This window comes from Myotis daubentonii, chromosome 20 (genome assembly GCF_963259705.1).
Source record: "Myotis daubentonii chromosome 20, mMyoDau2.1, whole genome shotgun sequence".
Classification (NCBI taxonomy): domain Eukaryota; kingdom Metazoa; phylum Chordata; class Mammalia; order Chiroptera; family Vespertilionidae; genus Myotis; species Myotis daubentonii.
Genome location: NC_081859.1, coordinates 2,182,323 through 2,205,255, shown reverse-complemented (window position 1 = coordinate 2,205,255; position 22,933 = coordinate 2,182,323). Strand labels below are relative to the sequence as shown.

General features: G+C 43.0%; 1 protein-coding gene across 6 annotated transcripts in view; it reads left to right on the top strand.

Annotated features, from left to right (window-relative positions):
- Positions 1-1,355: 1,355 nt before the first annotated feature.
- LOC132222545 (complement factor H-like) overlaps positions 1,356-22,933 on the top strand; it is a 209,030-nt gene continuing 187,452 nt past the window's right edge. For 2 of the 6 annotated variants that reach the window (XM_059677639.1, XM_059677634.1), the window contains exons 1-10: positions 1,364-1,709; positions 9,380-9,565; positions 10,368-10,473; positions 12,873-12,949; positions 13,477-13,668; positions 14,321-14,491; positions 16,164-16,337; positions 17,822-18,016; positions 20,537-20,713; positions 22,543-22,725. In XM_059677639.1, the coding sequence (XP_059533622.1) occupies positions 1,652-1,709; positions 9,380-9,565; positions 10,368-10,473; positions 12,873-12,949; positions 13,477-13,668; positions 14,321-14,491; positions 16,164-16,337; positions 17,822-18,016; positions 20,537-20,713; positions 22,543-22,725 (1,519 nt within the window). In that variant the 5' untranslated portion in view covers positions 1,364-1,651. Of the gene's footprint in view, positions 1,710-9,379; positions 9,566-10,367; positions 10,474-12,872; positions 12,950-13,476; positions 13,669-14,320; positions 14,492-16,163; positions 16,338-17,821; positions 18,017-20,536; positions 20,714-22,542; positions 22,726-22,933 lie in introns of all 6 variants that reach the window. The other 4 variants (XM_059677633.1, XM_059677635.1, XM_059677636.1 and 1 more) reach the window with 4 other exon arrangements.

Genomic DNA, 22,933 nt, shown 5'->3' with positions numbered 1-22,933 from the left:
GGGGGGAGGCAGCTGGTGCAGGAAAGGGAGGCCCCCGTCGCCATCTCCACAAGCTTCCTAAGCTTCCAGAATGTTCTCCAGTGGGGCCCAGGAAGGGGCCGAGGAGGTGGCAGGTGGTGTTTCTTCTCCTTGAGGAGGTTGGGTTACTTGAAGAGCTTACAGTCTGGTTTTAGAAAAGCGCCCAACACAACAAGGGCAGTGAATAAGATGGGAGGCCCCTGTGTGTTTTCATTCTATTCTTCTGGGCCAGTTAGTAAATGCTCGAAAGGGGCCTCTAGCATGTGTAGCTTCTCCGCGTAAGGGAGGGTGTATTGAAACAAACCTGAAAAAATGACCTTTCCCTTCGCCCACGTGTATATAGGGCAACTGGTACATTGTGTTTCGTGTGAGCCAGGAGGAAAGATAATTCCCTGGTCCTTTTTTAATTGATTTCAGAGAGGAACGGAGAGAGGAACATCAATGATGAGAGAGAATAGAGCCTTAGAACCTACGGCCCGGCTGGCATGGCTCAGGGGTTGAGCATCGACCTATGAACCAGGAGGTCACGGTTCGATTCCCAGTCAGGGCACATGCATGCCCAGGTTGCAGGCTGGATCCCCAGTGTGGGGTGTGCAGGAGGCAGCCGATCCATGATTCTCTCTCATCCTTGATGTTTCTATCTCTCTCTCCCTCTCCCTTCCTCTCTGAAATCAATAAAAATAGTTTTTAGAAAAATATTTGTCACTCCAATGACAAGTCCTTAAAAATAAATAAATAAACCAACAGAAAGGAATCAATAACATTATTTGATTTATAGGAAGCACAAAAACTGGCCAATTGAGTCTATGTTCTTAGAGAACAGGGTAGAGGGCACCTTTTGAGGGTTGGGGGAGGGGAGAGGCAAGAGCTTGAGGGACAGGGAGGACTGGGGCATCCTGGGAGAAAGTGCTGTTGAGTGCCTTGACCCTGGGGCTGGCTACCAGGCTGTGTTCACCTTCCCAACAGTCAGCAAACCACTTGCTTATCTTCTCTTTATGCCGATTGTCTCAATACAGGGTAAAAAAATCAGCATGCCCATTTCTTGCTTTCTGAACTCATTTATGCCTCAGGAGCATGAACCTGTTGCTTCACACACCCTATGAACAAGCCTTCAGGGGACTGAGGTCAGGCCTTGCAGGAAAAGCAGGTCCCCCCAATCCACCAGCCCCTGCATTCTTGGCAAAGCTGACCCCTCCACCACCCTCCCCACTTCAAAAGGATTTTTCAAAGAGAGTCTGTTATTTCATCTCCTGAGGTTTCCCACAACGGACCTGCTTTGGGTGTGAGTCAGGAGAGGGTTTCAGAGTCCAGGGGCCATCAGTTAAGCGCTGCACATTCCCAGAACCTCAAACAGTTTCCAGCAGGGAACAGGCCTGGCTTCTGAAAGCCCAGCCAGCGCAGGTCACAGCGCTCCCATTCAGTGGGAGCCAGGAGAGGGCTCGCTCTCCCTCCCCTAGGCCAGGGCTGCTGATGGGCGGGGCGTCCAGCCATCTCCCTGTTTCCCAAGCTGCGCTTGAACTTCCTCCTGGAGCCAGCACTTCCCTGCACTCAGCACAACTTTCCAGGCAGAGGACACCAGGAGGGCGAGTGAGCATCGTCAGCTACTCCATGCACCCCTGACAGGCCCCCCAAAATGAGGCTCCCCGCGAAGATTCTGTGGCTCATGTTATGGTCTGTGTGTGTAGCACAAGGTAAGAGTAAGAATAAAAGACTTTTTTTTTCCCTACGACTATACTATCAAGCACTTGCTAACAGTCTTGTCACTGTGGTAATAAGAATGTGCTCTAGAAAATGCGGTTTATTCCAGCTGTGTGACTTAGTGTTTGAGTGGCTTTTGACACCGAAGTTTAAAGCATCTACGTAGCTTACTGGCACGGCATTCTGATTCTTCAGAGTAAGTGTATTTCATGGAAGTTTTCAGAAAATATTTTTGGAACTGTCTTAGAAAATTGTAGTATGTGTGGGTCACTTCCATTTGTAATTTTTATAAAGTATGATTTCCTTTTTTGCTTTCAGTTTTCACTAAAATGCTCTGTGTCACGGTATTAAGCAGTATGTGAATATATGTAGAAGCAGAATAGAAATTAGCAAAAGCCTTCAAATCATATAATGATTGGATTTATTTCAGATATAGTATTAGCTCTTCCTGAAGAAATATTCATTTATCGTTTAGAACTGATGTTGCCATGGCCTTATAGATGACCATTACTTGTATCATTAGAATGAAAATATGATGTAAATTTGGAAAATACAAAGAACATACCTTCTCTGCTGTACCTACCTTGTTCAGTAGGGTTTCTCCCTGGGGTTGTAGATAAGACTGATTCTAGAATAACAGTCTTCAGCTATAGTGACTTTGAATGGAGGAGGTTTCTTCTGATACCAGGGGGGCAATTTCTGGATTCATCATTAAATTTAATTTTATCACTATTTCTTGATAGATTAATGCATTTCTTAAACCCAGCTGAACGAATTTGCTTTCCTAGTTCCTGACAGGCAATGATGTGATAGGTACATGATGGACATTGTTGAGCCAAATGCATTGCATAGCGTTCCTAGGTTCTCAAAACTTTCTGTTAAGCCAACACATTTTGAGTGAAACGCTGACTCATGTCAGCGTTGAGGAAAGTTCACACATAACCTAGGCCCTCTGGCCCTGAGGGTCTTTCAAACTAGAAAAAAAGGCAGATTTTTTTTAACTTACATCCTTCAGTAACTCATGTAAGTTTATTCCAATGTGTTTCATACTTTTTGAAAAATAGAGCCTTTTTAGTTAGGTTGTTCTAATATTCTACTGTGTGACTTTTAGCTTGTAAACTTTATATCCAGCCACTCTTCAAACTTGGTATACAATCATTTCCCTGCACATATCAATATTACAATAGTATTTAAAGGTAAAATATTATTTATTGACAAACAGTTCAGAACAATGATACTGGCTAACCAGAGAAAACTTTTTCTTTACATGCGTTTTTGTCATTTTTTTAATAGAAATACATGTAGTGGTGTTTCACCATTTATTTACAAGTTGTTTGTTGAGGTTCTATGCAGACATTGTCATGTAAAGATTTTAGTCTATTCCTAGCTTATGTTTATGACTCAGGAATCATGCCAAGTTTAATTAGACTTCTTCAATGACTACAGAGCAGAATTTGAAATATTAAAGTTGGGTGCTACAAAGTATTTGTGGTAAAGATCAAATAAAAGGTATTTACATTATTTGATGAGGTTACTGATGCCAGGTAACTTACTTCTAGCTTCGATTCCTTGTGTCACCTTTGAATGTTTAAGTGTGACATCAGTTTCTGCCGGGGACTTGAGCACCGTATACATTATCATGGAATGACTGTCAGCCCGCCACTTCCTAATAAGCACAACTGGAATGCTGAAAGCAACGCTCAGCTTAGCCTCAGGAATGCCACATGCACACACACTGCCCAGGCCTGTGAGAAGAATGACATGAATTTCGGTGGCTGTACCACAACTGTTTTCTCCCTTGCTGGCCGAATAGTCCTGAAACTAAATGAGTTTGCTGTGCATTATTGTAACTGGATCACTTTTCCGTGAGGATTTTCCTGGGAAAAGGGAGACATGGATAGCATGCAGGGGCAGAACCAGACAAAGTGATTCTAGAAGATGAGGTATTTCCAAGTAGACTAGGTCCAATGGATGGCGTGTCCTATGAGACGGGGAGGGACTGCACCAAAGCAAGCCTCATTATTTTGTTTGTTTTTTGTTATTTTGAACTCTGAAATATTTTTTTAATAATAAAATTTTTAAGTTAAATTTTATTGGGGTGACGTTGGTCAACATGAACACATAGGTTTCATGTGTGGATTTCTAAGTTATGAAATCTCTCTATACAGCCCCTTGTGCCCGCCACCCAAAGTCAAGTCTTCTCCTGTCACCTCATATGAGGACCCCCTCTTCCCCCCACCCCACCCCCGGCAGCCACCACTCTGCTGTTTGTATTCATAAGTTGCAATTTTATATCCCACATAGGAGTGAAATCGTATGGTTCTTGGCTTTCTCTGTCTGACGTATTTCACGTAGCATGATGTTCGCAGGGTCCATCCATGTTGTTGTAATTTGTAAGCGTAGGCAGGTCCTGGAAAAATGCATTTGCTCCTCTTTTGCTTGCATAAAATGTTAAACCAGAAGGGAATTGCTTAAGGATTGCTAACACTATTCTTAGCTACAAGGAAGTTCCCAAGTCGGAGTTGGAAGCCCAGGTTAGTAACGGTTCATTATGGGCCTTTGATTGCCGGGGCTGGAGCCAAAGTCTAAGTAGACTCACTTTTATTTGCTCAAACCCTGATTGTTCTACAGTTTTCACCACTTCCCCTTCTTTCCGGCTCTGCCTCCTCCTCCTCCCCCACGCACCCTCCCCCCCTGCCCTGCCTGGCCATGACTCTCTGCCAACCAACCCATGTGCATTCTCTCAACTGTGCACTCTGCCCATTTCTTCAGAACATAATGCATGAAAAAGACATGATGTAATTGGGGGGAAAGTGCTACATTTTAGCTTAAAATGATAAGGAAATATTATAAAAATGTCTCAGGAAGTAATGGAACAGGGAGAAAAAAATCACAAAAATAATGAAGGGAAAGGGGAATAAAAGATTTGACAGAGCACTTTTATTTGTTTTGACACTTTAATGGGGAGAGAGCCAAGTTTCTCATAAATCTTGTTAACTCGAAATATAATAGATAGAAGAAAGATTATAAAAATGTTCCTTCAAAGGCTCCCAAAAGTTTTTTGAGCTAAGTCAAAATAATTTCGGACTTCACAAAGTATAGTGTAAATTCAAACTTGGGACATGTGGACAGGATGGACAGTGGGATTACAGGTGGTAGGGTTTCTTGGGCTCATGCAACTGAACTTCTATTCCCATGTCCTCTCCCATCTTTTATATTTGCTACCATCTACCATGCCCTTCCACAAGTTGTCCATAGCCTACAGAGATCATGAAAAGGTTCCCAGGTAGTTTCATATTCATTCATCCATTTGTTCATTCATTCATTCAACCATCGGTTCTTGATTGATTGACCGCTACACAACTCGCACTCTGACTAGCACTTTCCAAAAGGTGGTCAGTTAGTGGGGAAAACAAAAGGAATGATTATTGCATTTTACTAATATAGTGTATTTGATCATATAAAGTATTGTGATGGAGATAAACAAAGGAGTCTATGATCATTTAGAGAAGGCAAGAAACTCAAATTGGAATGAGAGAATGGAGTGGGGTAGGGTTGAGAGAGAAATATGGCAGGGTGGTGAGGACACCTTGGGTGGGTTTTGAAGGCTGAGTAGGAGTTGGCCAGATGAGAACAAGGAGGACATTCAAGATTAAGGAAACATCATATCAATAATTAAGCCTATTTTATAACCTGGCTTTTATTTGCCTGAATTGACAAAGAGCTAACTGTTCCAAGCTCATTCTCAAAAATTTTCAATTCGACAAAGAGTTATTTTATCCCAAATAGTCAAAATGTTGTTATGTACAAAGGACTGACGTAGTTCTGTAAAACTGGAGGACTGAAGCCATCGCCCATCTTCCTAACTCTTCCATCGATTGAACTTCCCCAAGCACCACAGGTACAATTGAGTAGTGTGTGTGTTTTCTTCCCTTTCGCTTTTCATTTGTATCCCCAAGATTGTCATGATAATTATTCAGTTGCTAAATAATTTTAGAAAAATAGACTAATTGAACAAAGAGACCAACTTCAGTCTACCAAAACAATCTGGATTTGATCATGTTTTCTCAAGTGTATAATTTTATTATAATTTATTTTACTTGATTGAGAATACTTTTCAAACAAGTTTATAGATATATTGACATTGAAAAACAGCAATTAGCTCTGTGTGTCTATGTTAATACTACCCCCTTAAAATTTGAAAGTGGAAAAATTAGGTGAGTACTGATTTTTAAAATATCGAGTGTATTTGTTTTTAACTTTGATCAAAATTTTATAATCATGTTCCTCAAATTATCATAAAATAAATCCTATTCTAGTTCAATAGCCAAATCCATTCATACTCCATATTTATAGACTGAATAATTTTGTCTTGTTCACTTGGAAAACCAGACTAAGCAAATAAAAAGTTCACCCAGTTAGTGTTTCACCAGAGAAGAAAATTAATGGGCATTTAATGGACTCTATAAACACATAATATAAAGTATTCATTGTTTAAATCCAGGTAAATACTTACACGAAAGAAAGCTTGGATTACTCATTAACTTAGAACTTGAGAAATATGATGGCTACTCAAAAAAATAATAAAAACTTTCAAATTAATCCTATCTCCTGAAAGAGCTGTCCATTTAATATAAGAGAATGTGGTTGGTGCACATCCGTGCCAACATTTTGACTATTTGGGATAAAATAACTCTTTGTCTAACTGAAAATTTTTGAGAATGAGCTTGGAACAGTTAGCTCTTTGTCAATTCAGGCAAATAAGAGCCAGGTCATAAGATAGGCTTAACTACTGATATGACACAATTCAGTGAATCATCACTTTAAAATGTTTTGTAATGACATGAGGTGAAAATACTCAGTTATTCAAGACTAGAACACAAGTAGATAGGAGGTACATTTGAAGTGGGGAGAGCTTAATATTCATGAAAGTCCCTCCACTCTATAAAAGAGGACAGAGCCCAGCTGGTGTAGTTCAGTGGTTGAGCGTCCAGTCAGGAACCCAGAGGCCACTGGTTCAATTCCCGGTCAGGGCACTTGCCCAGGTTGCAGCTCAATCCCCTGTGGGGGTGTGCACGAGGCAGCTGATCAATGATGTTTCTCTCTCATCAGTATTTCTCTCTACCCCTCTACCTTCCTCACTCTCAAAGAAATCAATAATATATATATTTTTTTAAAAAAGAGGACAGAGATTGTCCTTCCTTTAGGGAGCCAACATGGATGGGAGGATTGATGAAAGTCTAGTAAACATAAAACAATGATGAATCCTGAGCTGTGTTGGGAAGGAAATAATGTTTAAGTAGAGCCTGCAGGAGGAGACAAAGCCAACTGTCAAAAGCCTGTGGTTAAGAATGTTTCATAGTCAAGGTGACGGATGAGAGTAATCAGAGCTAAGAAACTGGAGGTGGCCGTGGAAAGGTGGGAAAACCGAGAGGGGGTGACACATCCTTTTCTTAAAGAGTCAAGATGTGCATTTAAAGTCCATGAAAGAAGCACTTTTAAGTATTATTTGACATAAAAAGGGGAATCAGTCAACTTGGGGACTCCTGAGGTGCCGTAAACGAACGCACAGTGAATATTGGGAAAAGCTGGCAGGAAGATGACCCGAGATGTCTACCTTTGTCTTTTCCATCTGGTTGTTAAAACCCATGAACTAAATTTGAAAAATCAAGAATTAAAGGTGTAACTGTGCCATCTGGAAATATAACAATAACCAAATGGAAGAAAACTCGTCACCTCTCTGGCCAGCAAACAGGCTACATTTTGTGTGTGTGTGTGTGTGTGTGTGTGTGTGTGTGTGTGTGTGTGTGTTTCTGGATTACTCTTTCGATAGATAGCTGCATTAGTAAAAATGATTTCAGTCGAATAAATTAATTGAGAAAATTGTATTCCTTTTCCATTGCGTTAGCTTAATAACAGAATAGGAAGCAAGTTTATCAAAAGGTTACTATATTAGTGGAAAATAGTTCTTGACTCACAATATTGGCGTCTGCATTTGATATATAACTCATGTATTTTTCTAATAATCTGAATGCCATGAAGTGGGTCTGAATATGAGAAGGGGAAAAAGCACTTGTTAGCCTGTAATTAGATGGAAAATTTTCACCTAAAAACAAACATGAACATTAAATTGTAAAGAAAAGAAAAAGAAAAAGAAAAAACTCTGGCTTAGGAGGCTGGAGGTTTGTGTGGTTTCCTGGCGAGGTATTACCACCACCTAGTGGCAAAAAGGACATTTACTTCCTTCCAGGAATCAAGACTGCACTGTGGGATCATTTATTGCGAAGTTCCCGAACATAAATGTGCCAAAAGCTTGCAGAATCTTCAGGAGAAAATGAGTGCCTCTGTAGTATCGCATGGAGCTCTCTGTTCTCTGAAACACTGTAATGCGTTTTAATCAGGAATATGTTCTATGATGAGATCTGTCCTAGTCAGTTATTTTTTTACCTTGTCTTTAAAAAGGAAATTCTAGAATAGAACGTTAAACCATTAGTATAAAGCCACGTAAGGAAAGGACTTCAGCAATAAAAAGATAACAGTGATTATGTGTGGTGATAACTATGCATCTTTATTTTTTATTTTATTTTATTTTTTCCATCCCTATTTACCTCCTCTGTGCCCTCTTCCACCTCCACTTACTTCCCTCCACCCCTGAAATCACCACACTGTTGTCCATGTCCATGATTCTCTCTCTCTCTCTCCCTCTCTCTCTCTTTAATAATGCATTAAATTTGCCATTTTTAAAAGTCATGTGTTGGGGGTTTACTAATGTAATCATTCTAACATCAGGAGTAGTTATATCTAAATTAAGCAGTAGTCAGTATTAAGAATATTAGCAATAATGGCAGCAGGCATGAGCATCATTGTTCATTTCTTGTGTTCATATCACCTTACCATGCTTTGTTTTTCTGAAGAAAATTGACCCATTTGTAATGGGAAGTCTTTCATTACTTATGTAATAACTCACTTCCCTCTGAGGGCATATCCTTCATTCATTTTGTTTTTCTTCACATTGTAGATTGGTGTCCAATAAATATTTTCCAACTTAATAAGTGCAAGGCAGCAGTTAAAACAATATAGTGAAGTATGAGCATTTCTCTGGAAAGTTATTCTTACAAATTTATGCAGCTTCTATTTCTGTAAGCTAAAACATATGTTTTATATATATATATTAAGACATGCATGTGGCTGGACCTGTAACCATATATCCTCCTATATAATAAAGAGCTAACATGCTAATTAGACCAGACAGCAGAACGACCTGCCAGAATGGCCAGTAGGGGGCGGGGCCAGCAAGCCTGCACCACCAGGCCAGCCATGGTGGTCCTGGCACCCCCTCTTCTGCAGAGGCGGCAGGAGAGAGGGCTGCCTGGTCCCGGTCCCAGTCCCAGCACCACACACCTTCCGCAGAGGCAGCCGCAGGGGAGCGGGCCTAAGCCGGCTGGTGGACATCCCCCAAGGGGTCCCAGACTGCGAGAGGGCGCAGGCCAGGCTGAGGGACCCCCGAGTGCATGAATTTTCATGCACCAGGCCTCTAGTGTGTGTGTGTGTGTGTGTGTGTGTGTGTGTGTGTGTGTGTGTGTGTTTTAAGTAAAACTAACCTAAACATACTGTCTAGTTAAATAGCGACTTTGAGCTCTTATTCTGTTTTTCTTGTTTGTAGATTGTCAAGGGCCTCCTCCGAGAAAACAGACAGAAATTCTGACAGGTTCCTGGTCTGAACAGGGCTACTCGGAAGGCACGAAGGCCACCTACAAATGCCGCCCTGGGTACAGGACGTATGGCACAATCACCATGGAATGCAAAAGAGGGGAATGGGTGTCCCTCAACCCATCCAAGATATGTCAAAGTAAGTCAGTCACACATTTGCACCATTTACCAAAACTTTTAGTTGCGAAAAGACTGAGTGTTTAATTCTGTAGACATACTGGCTGAACCATATCAGTGTTATCTTAAGTACGAAACACAACACCATCTTTATTCTTTAAAAGAGGAAGGTATCCCGGCTGGTGTGCTCGGTGGTTGAGTGTCAACTCATGAACCAAGAGGTCTCAGGCTTGATTCTCAGTCAGGCAATGCCCCTGCTGTGGGCTCCATCCCCAGTCGGGGGCGTGCAGGAGGCAGCCGATCCATGATGTTTCTTTCTCATGAATGTTTCTACCTATCCCTCTCCCTCTCTCTCTCTCTAAAAATCAATAAAAACATATTTTTTAAAAAATGGGGGAGGTAATCTTCCAAATTTCAAAAAGCAAGTGTACAGGTAAGTTCCACTCTAAAATAATGACATTGCCATTCTTCACTTTTCCACGTCCTCAATTCCATCCTCTAATGCAACATCCTTGTCCTGAAGTCTTAGGCCAGTAATACGAACCTTTTGACCTCGGCGTGTCAGCATTTTGAAAAACCCTAACTTCACTCTGGTGCCGTGTCACATCTAGAAATTTTTTGATATTTGCAACCATAGTAAAACAAAGACTTATATTTTTGATATTTATGTTATATATTTAAATGCCATTTAACAAAGAAAATTCAACCAAAAGCATGAGTTCGCGTGTCACCTCTGACACGCGTGTCGTAGGTTCGCCATCACTGTCTTAGGTGAATGTGTTTCCCGTGGGAGGTGCTACTACTGACGCCTTCCTTCATTCCAGAAAAGCCCTGTGGTCACCCAGGAGACACGCCCTTCGGCTCATTCGAACTTGCAGAAGGAAATAAATTTGAATACGGTGCCAGGGTAGTTTACACATGTAATGAGGGGTAAGTAGTCACTCGAAAACCACGTGTATGAATTGAGGTCATTGATCACGGATATGGTAAATAGGAACTGTCCTAATTTATATTTGTAAGGTGACTATATTTTTCTATGAGCCTTTATATAGGCAGCGCACACGTAACCCCCAAAATTAATATCAAGTAATGGAAAGGATGATGTCTGGATACCATGTTCTCTCCTCAATACGGAAAAATTACAATGAGGTCACAGTTCGATTTCCGGTCAGGGCACAGGCCCCGATTGCTGGCTCGATCCCCAGTGTGGGGCATGCAAGAGGCAGCCAATCAATGATTCTCTTTCATCATTGATGTTTCTATCTCTCTCTCCCTCTCCCTTCCTCTCTGAAATGAATAAAAAATATATTTTTTTTTTTAAAAAAAAACTATAGTTTAAGAAAGAACGTATGGGTGTCCTGGATTATAGACTCTGAGAGTGATTGTCCCCACCACTCAGCTTGGGCTCCACCAGGACTAGATATTTGTCAGCAAAAATAAGTCCTTGAGCCACACAAGGTCAGCCAACTGAAGTGTTTTATGCTGCTGTTCAGTTTTATTGGAGATAGTGTTTTGCCTGTCTGAGGGCACGTAAATCTTTTGGCCCCGTTGTGAGATCTAATGGTAGAAGGGGTGTGCTACACCCGTGGTTTCTGCCCGTAAACTTGACCTCTTGACCCCTTGTCCCCCCCTCACCTTCTCTTTGCTGAATACCTGTTTAGCTGGATACCAGCCACTTGTTATGATATTTAGTATGGAGACCCAGTTCCATTATCCTATAAGTAGGAAGCGTTAAGGAGGAATTATGCAAAGAGTCTGGTATTTTGCCTGGCTGGGGATACAGAAACAGCAGCCATTCCTACCCCTTCCCCCCACTCTCCTCACCCCCATCAGCACATAGACAGTCTTTCTCTCTTCCCCTCCCCCATCTATGAATCCCCCTCTGGAAGGTTTTGGGGCCGATTCTGTGGGATTCCTGAAAGAGCTTTGGGGGACTGGGCGGGTGTCCGCTGTAGATGGAAAGTGCTAAGCAGGAACCCTGCTTTCTGGGCCAGAGGAGCGGAGGGCACGTTTCCTAACCAGTGACCGCTCCCCCCCCCCCCCGAGACAGGCAGAGACTCACCCTGGACGCCCAGCTCTGGGGTCGCACTCAGTCCTCTGACATGTTTCCTGCCCTCAGAGCAGGAGGCACAGACCAGTGAGACTCCAAGAAAGACAAAGTCTGCCTGAAGGAGGAGTCTGTCTGTTGTACTTGTGCAGTGGGCAGAACGGTCTCCTCATCTGCAGGTGATGGGAGCAGGGGCCTATGGAGAGCTGCCCAGAGGCGAATGAAGGGCCCTTCTCAGCATTACCTCCCTGTGGTTACCAACCGGCCTTCCCTTCCTTGATTTTTTTTTGGGGGGAAAGCATTTGGCCCGCAGCGGCGATCCACTGTAACAGTGAGGAGGGTTAAAGCCTCTGGCATGGACCTCACATTCTGCACCCGCCTCAAGGAGAGAATTTCAGATTTCAGGCCTGGCTTGAGGAGTTGGTACGATTAGGTAAATTCAACATCGAATGGGCGATGTAAGCAGAGCAGACTCGACGACCACACTCTGCAAAGGGTCTTTAGGATGGAGATGGGGACACGAGCTGAAATAAATCCCACGCTAAGGAGTCTTCCCCGACACGACCCTTGATTCAGGAAGAAGCCCAAAGTGAGCAGAAAATGCCGCCATCTTGGAGGGGAGGGGAAGTGAGGCTGAAGGAGGGGTAATAAGTCAGCTGTTGGTCACTGTCACGTTTATGGCTTTAGTTTTGGGGTGACAGTTCATAGAGCTTATTACATTGTTAAGTGCAGCCGATTAACTGACCCCATGAAAAAATAGCATATTGTGTGTGAAATGAAGAGTTCGCGTCATGAACCAAGGGTTATGGTTATCTGCAGTCTGTCCACCTAAGGCTTGAGGGTCTTTCTTAAGAAAGAAGAAACTTGCCAAAACCGGTTTGGCTCAGTGGATAGAGCTTCGGCCTGCGGACTGAAGGATCCCAGGTTCGATTCCGGTCAGGGGCATGTACCTGGGTTGTGGGCACATCCCCAGTGGGGGGTGTGCAGGAGGCAGCTGATCGGTGTTTCTCTCTCATCGATGTTTCTAGCTCTCTATCCCTCTCCCTTCCTCTCTGTGAAAAATCAATAAAATATATTTTAAAAAAAAAGAAGAAGAAACAAAATTTAAGAAAGGTAAAAAGAAATTTAAGAGATAAAAATAGAAAGAGAGAGAGAGTGGAAGAACAAAATGTCTATGCTTTTAATAGTCCCTTAAATTGGAGTTTGGACATTCAGCATGGTATCGAATTTAAGCTGCTTATGAACACACAGTAGCTCACCCCCTGCTATTTTTGGTTTCCAGGTATAAAATGATAGGCGACACTGATTTCAGAGACTGCGATGCAGATGGATGGACCAATGATATTCCTCTATGTGACGGTAGATACAATTCTATAAATACCTAAGATGTTTTTAAATGTCTTACATTAAAATATCCTTCCAGTCTATAATTAAATATTTCCTCGGCAAAGTGTTACTTATGGTTTCTAAAATAGCACAGACAGTCTATCTGACCTTTTTACTACTACATCATTTTGTGTTTCAGTAACCAAATAGGGATTCAGCCTCATCTGATCTAATATTTAAAGTAGGAGCGCTTGGGAAATCTAAAACTTATTTTTCTTTCCTTTTGGATTCTAATCTCTAGCAAGAACACAAGCATCACTATTTAAAATTCAGGGGATTCTGAGAGATAAACTCAATATTGTTTGTTTGTTTTTTACTTAGTGGACTTTATCTCCAGCAAACAGCTATATTGAATGCTTCCTCGAGAAAAAAGAAAACAAAAACGTTTAAGTCATTTCCTCCCGGCTTATCTTGCTGATTTTATATCTATATCTGTGTAGATACATATTTTTCAGGGTCAGCTTCCACATTCTACTAGAAAAAGTGCCGTTCCTTTTCAGTGGTGAAGTGTCTGCCCGTGGAGGAGCCGCAGAACGGGAGGCTCATCAGCAGCGCCTACGAACTGAACCAGGAATACACTTACGGCCAAGTGGTCAGGTTTGAGTGCAAAGCGGGCTTCAAGCTGGCCGGGCCGGCGGAAATACATTGCTCAGGAAGCGGCCTGTGGAGTGGCGATAAGCCCAACTGTGTGGGTGAGGTGCTCCTACTGTTGATTCTTGGGTTTTTTTTCTCATGAAAATAGGCATCGCAGAAACACTGCGCCTCCTATAGAATCTAAATGGTACTGATGCTAAGTGACATTGATGGAGCACTTACTACCTCCTAGTAATCCATCTGAGGCAGCGGTTCTCAACCTGTGGGTCGAGACCCCTTTGGCGGTTGAACCTTTCACAGAGGTCGCCTAAGACAATCAGAAAACACATATATCATTACATATTGTTTTGTGACTAATCACTATGCTTTAATGATGTTCAATGTGTAACAATGAAATTGGGGGTCACCACAACATGAGGAACTGTATTAAAGGGTGGCGGCATTAGGAAGGCTGAGAACCACTGGCCTAACCAATGGACACAGACGCCAGGGGGGTGAGGGCATGAACGGGTTTGGGTGGGGGGGCAATGGAGGTTAAGGACACATATGTAATGCCTTAATCAATAAAGAAAGCAAGGTGAATGGTAAGAGCGACAGATAGATTCCTCAAGCATTCAAATCAAACCCAAACTCCTGCTGGGCTGCCTGCGGGACTCAGTGGGACAAGGCTGGTGACTGCGGGAGCTGTGACTCGGGCACAGTCCTCGCATGTACATAACAGTCATCTTGGCATCCCCCCCCCGCGCGCAGCCATCTCCTGCAGCCTCCCGCAGATCCCAAATGGCGAGCCCACGTCTCCTAAGGCCTCATATCGAGACAGTGAGAGGCTTCAGTACCAGTGCCTCCCAGGGTACAGTTACAGCGGAAGAGCAGAGACCGTCTGCACCCAGTCGGGGTGGAACCCGCCTCCGTCCTGCCAAGGTAACCCCCTCTTTCTCACGGTGTCTGTTGGGGTGCACCCCGTCCACCCTGTGCACGCACTGCACTCTCTGCGCCTCCGCTCATTGCACCACACGGGCTCCCTGTTCCCCTGCGACAGGGAGAGCCCTACCTGCGGAGAGTGAAGGCCTCCCCAGGGGCATATATTCTCCCTAAATTTGTAAGAAACGTGGAACTAAATAAAAGACATTTTCAAATAACCTTAGCCGGGATAAGGCACACATGTTCTTCCATCTGGTCTATGCTTTGTAGTGTTGGGGGTCTTAGTTGAGAGTAATTTATCAAAACTTCAGTCTCTGCTGGCCAGCATGGCTCAGTGGTTGAGTGTCGGCCTATGAACCAGGAGGTCAGGGTTCGATTCCCGGTCAGGGCACAGGCCCGGGTTGTGGGCTCGATCCCCAGTGTGGGGCGTGCAGGAGGCAGCCAATCCATGATTCTCTCTCATCATGGATGTTTCTCTCTCTCTCTCCCTTTCCCTTCCTCTCTGAAATCAATAAAAATATATTTTTAAAAAAAGACAAACTTTGGTCTCTGCATTCATGAGGGACAATCTCTGACAATAAGTCATTGGCAGGAATGATGAAAAGTACTGAGACCGGCTAAATAAAAACCACCTTCAATCTCAGTTCATCCGTCCCCTGTGAAAACTGGATGTTTCTACGGATTCACAACAGGGAGTGCCCATGGGGGATTATTATTCCAAATCTCAATGATGGCTTCTCACAGTAGGAACCATGTGGCCTCACACTTAGTACAGTCTCAGCTGTCACTCTTTTGGACAGAGGGACCGGCCCCGGCAATGTTTTAACAGCACCGTTTACTCTCATGGAGATGATGAGAGTAGGGAATTACAATTTATCAAGGGATGTATGCCCACTGCTTGAAAGCACCCACCAGAGGTTCTTCTATTCTTAATTAATTTAACAAAATTCTCCCAATAATATTAGGTTGGTCTCTTAGGGAAACGTGTGTTTTTGTATATGTCTTGTAGATTTTGACTTCAAACATTGGTGTTAAGTTTAGCTATACTATGAAGTGAAAAGTAAGACAGGTAGACTGGACTGCAATGGGAATATAAAAGTATGATAAATATAGCAGATTAAAGTGAGAGGAAAAAATAAACATTTTAAAGTATATATTTATTGATTTCAGAGTGGAAGGGAGAGGGAGAGAGAGAGAGAAATATTAATGATGAGAGAGAATCATTGATAGGCTACTTCCTGCACATCCCACATTGGGGATGGAGCCCCCAACCCAGGCATATGCCCTGACCAGGAATCCAACCATGACCTCCTGGTTTATGGGTCAATACTCAACCCCTGAGCCACACTGGCCTGACAAAAAATAAACATATTTAAGGTTCATTTGCGGTTAGTGTCGATTAACATCAAACTCTGGAGACATATTTTACTTAACACTTGTGTCTAGAAGGTCACATATATTTTCTACTAGTTTTAATATAATAGTTGCTGATATATATATATACAGGGTGCTCATTTGAATTCCCTTTAGCTCTTTGGAAAGAACAAAAAAAAATGACATTTGCTTTATTCTCATATACTTGGCAATTTTCATATGATTTCTGCATAATTCTCGTGTCCTTGATGATTTCCATATGATTTCTGCATAACAGACCTGTACTTTTACTTTTCAGAGATGACATGTGATGCTCCAAGAATTGCAAACAGTCACTTCGTTGCTGACAGGAGCACATACAGAGTGGGAGACACAATCAGATACTCCTGCAAAAGTGGCTTTTCCCCTTCCTCCCGGGGAAATACTGCAAAATGTACTGACATAGGCTGGGATCCTCCTCCAAGATGTAGCTGTAAGTTCCCTCCATATCTTCACCCGCTTCTTAATTCTGCAAGGACTTCTCTTAAAGTTAAAAATAACAGGTATCTGCCCAGCTGGTGTAGCTCAGTAGTTGAGCATCAACCTATGAACCAGGAAGTCACGGTTCTATTCCAAGTCAGGGCACATGCCCAGGTTGCAGGCTCCATCCCCAGTAGGCAGCTGATTGATGATTGTCTCTCATTATATTTCTCTCTCTCTCTCCCTCTCCCTTCCTCTCTGAAGTCAATAAAAAATAAATGAAAACGAAAGGGGACCTAATAAGTCCTAATCTTGGCCTCACTGAGAAGGTAACGCAGAGGCTCAAGGCAGGCTTTGATTTCCAAAGTCTCCAATTCTAACATCAAAACCACATTTTTGTTAATAAGACTTTTAATTTTTGGTATTCAGTGTTAAATATATGTATGTGTATGTATGAATATATATTTCTCTAATTATCTGCTATGTGAATTACAACACTGGGTAAGAACACTACCACTTAACACCTGGAACATGAGATATTGGTGTCTGTGTAACAAACTCCCCCGAACATACGGCCTCAGACAACATACCCCTATGTGTTGGGGGGTCAGGATTGGGGAGCCGCTTAGCTGCCTGGTTCTGGGTCCTCCCTGCTGCTCCCTGGGATGCGGCCCAGGGCGAGTGCAGGAGCCTCCGCAGCCGTCCCCCTGGGCGTCCCCATCGGCGGCCTGAGGGCAGGTCACCCTCCCAGAGCGATGACCTGAGGGCCCTGGGGGCGCCTCCAGAGCATCGATGACCTGGTCACACGGTCCCCTCAGCCACGTGACCTCTTCAGAAGAGTGCCCCTCAGTCCAGCCTCACTCAAGGGAGGGGCACGGGCTCCCTTGTATGAGGGGATGAGTGTGGGAGACACTGTGCACTTTCTAAAGCCCCACCTGTCACACACGCCCCTCAGCCCACAGGGCACTTCATTCCAGGGCCCTTTTCCAGTGTTTTCTGTCTCTACAATCTCATTGCTGCTCCTTGTGGATCAGCTCATTGGAAAAGGGGCCCGCACTTAAGCTGGATCTTCCATGGGTGACAAATGAAATGACACACAGAACAGGTCAGTGGCTCAGTGTTCATTCAAGACCAAGGCCAAATGAATGTGGACAGTCAGGTGCCTTAAAGAGGAGGCCATGACCACCGTGACACAGGCCTCAGTGTGCATAACAATGAAAGGGAAAATGATGATTTATGCAGATAATATTGACCTACAGTGTTGTGTTACTTTCAGGTGTTCACTCTAATGATTCCGTATTTGTATATATTGTGAAATGATCAGGGAACAAGTGTTATTCACATTATCTGAAGATGATAACTTCTCTTGTTCTAGAAAGCCTAATGCAATGAGTATAATTATCGGAATATGAGAGTATAATTCACCAATAGGAACAAGGTATCTCTCATTACATTTTCATTAAGGCAAAGCTTTGTTTTATTTGTTTTACTTGCTAGATAAGCCCTGTGAGTTTCCAGAAATAAAACATGGAAGCCTACATTGGGGAGACTGGTATAGATCACACTTCCCAGTATCGGCAGGACAATGGTATCACTATTCCTGTGATGACAACTATGTGACTCCTTCACAAAGCAAGTGGGATCGCTTGACTTGCACACAAGATGGCTGGACCCCGGAAGTGCCCTGCCGCAGTGAGTGAACCTCTCTGTCCTGTGCCCATAGCCATAGTCCGGAGTGGAGAGAGCCAACGTGAGCTCCCTAAGCCTGTGGGGAAAGCAGGTGGAGGATGAGTCTCTGAGCAGAAAGACTGACACTGGATTTCTCTGTCATCAAGGGTCTTCATTAACAGCACAAGAATAGACATAGATTCTACAAGCCTATCCTTAGCACTTATACATATTTCAGTTGTGGAAACTACAGATAAATACCATTTAATATGGATTTTTAAAACATTTGGTAGCAACTGTAGTGTTTCTTAAGTTATGTGTTACTTTTGGATGCTTATGCATTCTTACTTAAATATTATAGACTAGTAGCCCGGTGCACAAAATTTGTGCACATTAAATGGGAATTAATTGGCCCTAACTGGTTTGGCTCAACGGATAGAGCGTCAGCCTGAGGACTTGCAAGGTCCCAGGTTCGATTCCAGTCAAGGGCATGTACCTTGGTTGTGGGCACATCCCCAGTAGGGGGTGTGCAGGAGGCAGCTGATCAGTGTTTCTATCTCATCGATGTTTCTAACTCTTTATCCCTCTCCCTTCTTCTCTATGAAAAATCAATAAAATATATTTTTTTTTTTAAAAAAAAGGGGGAATTAATTGCCATAACTGGTTTGGCTCAGTGGATAGAGCATCGGCCTGCGGACTCAAGGGTCCCAGGTTCGATTCCGGTCAAGGGCATGTACCTTGGTTGCGGGCACATCCCCAGTGGGGAGTGTGCAGGAAGCAGCTGATCGATGTTTCTCTCTCATCGATGTTTCTAACTCTCTATCCCTCTCCCTTCCTCTCTGTAAAAAATCGATAAAATATATTTTTTTAAAAGGGAATTAATTAGGGGATATATTCTAATATTGCTATTTGCCCCTTCTCTATAATAGAAGTGTGAGAGATGAAAGGAAATTAGTAAAATGTATATGAAAATAATATATAAGTTTATTAATAAATAAACAGTAACAAAAGGATATAACAACAGAGGCATGATATAAAAACGACAAAAACATGATATGAAAACAACAAAAACATGATATAAAAACAAGTGATGCAAACAATGACTGATAACGTGATTAAACTTATTCTAATATCTCTCTGTACACCACATTAAGAGTGAAAACACTTTCAGAGTGCTTGACTAATTTCCCTTGTGATGAAGTACTTAGAACTTTAACTGTAACATCACATGCTCTTCAAACTCGAGAGAAAGCAACATATAACTGACCATGTGCAAAAACGGGTTCAGGTAGGAATATGCCTACTTTGTCTAGAGTTTGTCCTTGTGATTTATCAATAGTCATCACAAATGCTGGCATCATGGGAAACTTGTCAAATCAATTTAAATGGGAGGCCAGTGTCAGATGGGGACTAATTCTTGGAATCAGAACAGCCTCTCCCTCTGCAGATTCTGTTAATACTTCATTTACTATTTCTCAATAGCATGAAGATTGCACCCACTTTCAATTTTAATTTATGACATGGCATTTCCGAAGGAGTAATACTATTAAGAAATTCGATGGGAAAATTTTCCTTTTCAGCATCATCTGTGGAATCAATGGAATCATCACTCAAATAAGTGTGAAAATCTCCATTGAGTATATCCAAAATTTCTTCATTTAATTTTTGAACATGCTCATTTTTTCGACAAAGAATTGCACGCTTAGATATATGTTTAATATTATCTATAGCAATGGTTCTCAACCTTTGCTGCACATTAGAATCACCTGGAAATCTTTTTAAAATCCTGATTCCTGGGCCTCATCCTCAGGAAATTGTTTCTTTGTTATGGGGTGGGGCCCACAACATCAGTAACAAAAAAACAGAATTAAAACTTTATTGTGGGGAGCGGCTACAGTGTTTGGACAGGTTCAAGCCTTGGACTGAGGAGAGGGCACAGTCCTCCCATTGCCACGTGCAAGTCCCAACTTGGAGGGCAGGGCCCTCCCAGCACAATTATAACCAACAGCTGTAGTTGTGAGCTTGAACCTATGGTCCGAACACGTGGCCCCACGTGCCTGAGTGATGTGGGCTCGATAGAGTTCAGGTGCATGTAGTTGAGTAGGATTGAAACCCAGGAGGATGTTTGTAAACATCTTGGTCACGCCCTTACTTTGCCTCCTAGCATCTGCTATAAACTAAAGGCATGGCCGTGGGCGTGGTCGCTGTCTCTCAGAGAAGCAGCTTCCCAGGGAGACTCAGCTTTCATTCTCTTGTCTGTCTTTTCTAAGCCTTTCAGCCGCCCCCACTCCCAGGGAACCATGCTCCCAGGGCGGGTTCCATCCTCAAACCCCGCCCTTACAGGAAACAGCTCCAGGAAACAGCTTGGGGGAGGGTGCAGCCTTTGCCCAGACAACCCCTGCAGGACTGACTTCCTTCCTCTTAGTCATGGCTGGTCTTCTGGACCTGATGAACACCACCCATGGTTTTTATATAAGTAGATAGTTTTTAATTTATTTTGACCCCATTTATGTGTTTTTTTAATCATAATTTTATAATTCTTAGGAAAATGCATTTTCAATTATTTGGAAAATGGACATCGTCCACGATATGAACAAAGCTATTTGCAGGGCACATCTGTACGTGTTAATTGCTATCCTGGCCACAAGCTTCAAAACAAGCAGACCACAATGACCTGTACGGAGAATGGCTGGCTCCCTCCTCCCAGATGCATCCGTGTCGGTAAGAAAACTGGTCTAAGATCCAGTCTGTTTGTGACTGTCTAAGACTCACCTGTAATAACTGTGGCAAGAGGTTTCTATCAGCTCCTTGTTTTGCCAGTGGCCCTTGTTTTGCCAGTGGTTTTATTTTTTCAGGGGTGTATGAGTGGAAATTCCGATTTCTTGATGTATCAATAGCAAAATAAAGAAGCCTATTGGTTGACATTATTAAAAAAAAAAAAAAAAGTACGAAACAGGAAAAGACCCCAAAGAGCAAACCTGTAATAACAGTGTCATGAGCAAGATGGCTGATTAGGAGGTTCTGTCATCTTCCCCACAAAGAACAGAGATTCTGACAATCACCCTGCATGAGGGCTCCGGGAACCCAGTGAGAAGTTTCACACCCCATTGGAGCCAAGGGCCCACACTGGATGCACTGCAGGCTCTGAGAGCAACAACTTCACCCCGAGTGACTCCTCCCAGAGTGCTCCTCTTGGGCATTTGAGATTGGAGACCTTGAGTCCTACTGGCTTGATGTTCCGTGTTGGAAGTCTAGGTTGTTCCGCTCAACGTGATCTAGTCAAGGCTTGTTTTTCAATGAAGAAAGCTGGTGTGGGAGCCTTTACACAGAAGAGTGTATTCAGAGTCTGGATGGAGGAGGCCTCTTCTAATCTCTCTAGTGATTGGTGTTTAAGACCTGTTCCCATGTGACTGATTAATCTGAATGTTTCCAGTGCTGGGTGTGCCCTGAGATCTTGGAGTTTGTTGTTTCCTGGCAGGTCTTTCCTCCGGTAGTTGGGTTCCGCCCTCCACTCCAGGGGGATGTATTCACCAAAGAATCTAGGATCGCTGGGCAGGTTTGTAGAGCTCTCCCCCTCATTCCAGGGCTCTTTCATCTCTGGTTATGGACATTCAGAGTCTGGTGGTGTCGGCCTCTTTGGGAACAGCGCCTTCGTCTCTCCTGTTCAGTAGGACTGACACGTCTGCTTGGGTTTTCCTTTCCTGGGCTGTGATCTGGGAAGTTCCCACCTCCCAACAAAGCCCTGTTGAGAATGGAGTTCCCATCGGTTGACCCTATGTCTCGGGAACCATAGTTAGGCACTGGCTGTGTTGCCTCACAAGGTCATGTTCATAGATTTGGCTCCGTTTCCTCATTGTGTCTGTGTGGCTGGCACTCTCTTCATTGTTCTTTCCGTGTGTTTATCCATTTTAGTGCATTTGTTTCATGAACCACCTTTTGACTCTGTACATTCTCTCTCATGTTTGGTTTCTAGTTGATTCCTGCTCACATGTTTCTGTTTTCCAGTTGGTTTTCCTTTGTCAGCACGAATGGGGTGTAACTGAACATGGGAATTGCATATGTTTAACGTGGACAGCTTGCTATTTTGATATAAGCACACGTGGTGGCATGACCACCAGATGGAGCTGCGTAGCACATCCATCACCTCACAGAGGTGCCATTGCTTCCCATGGGGTGAGAACACTTAAGCTCCACCCACTTAGCAATATTGACAGCCAATCAGGCCCAGGAAAGGGCCTGTTGCTAGGAGAGCTCTGGCAGGCTGTGGGCTTCCAGATTCATGAGGCAAACCGATTATTAATAATTTCTTACAAGGCATCCCGAGTGTTTAAATCTGGCTTAGTTCTCCCAAATGTTTCTAACATCTAGGTTTAACATTTTTGGAAACTCATAACCTATTTTCTCCGACACAGTGCTTTGAATGATTAAGAATTTTCCAGGTTTTCATTGACAAATGGCCCTTATTTCTTATGTTGTAATGTTGTGCAAGTCCTTAGGAAACTGGTTTCTGACCATATGCTTACTGTTTCCTTATGCTGTCTTCCTTTTAGAAACGTGTTTAAAGTCTAAGGTAAAAATTGAGAATGGATTTATTGCTGAGGCTGAATCTACATATCTCTTAAATCAAAAAGTAAAATATAAGTGCAAACAAGGTTATGTAACAGAAGATGGCCTCACATCCGGGTATATTACGTGTCTCCAGAACGGATGGTCAGCTCAACCCAGATGCATTAGTAAGTCATTCATGACCTTGGTGTCTATTATTTTAATGGCTGTTGAACAAACCTTTACTTAACTGATTTCTTTTTGGTGGGGTGGTGGAAGCTGACATAGTTCTATTTGAAAACGCTAAATAAGAAATCTGTGAGAAAACATATGTACTTTTTTTTATTGGTTACAATAAATTACTAGTAGGGTAGCCGTAAGTCCATCATTCAGTTC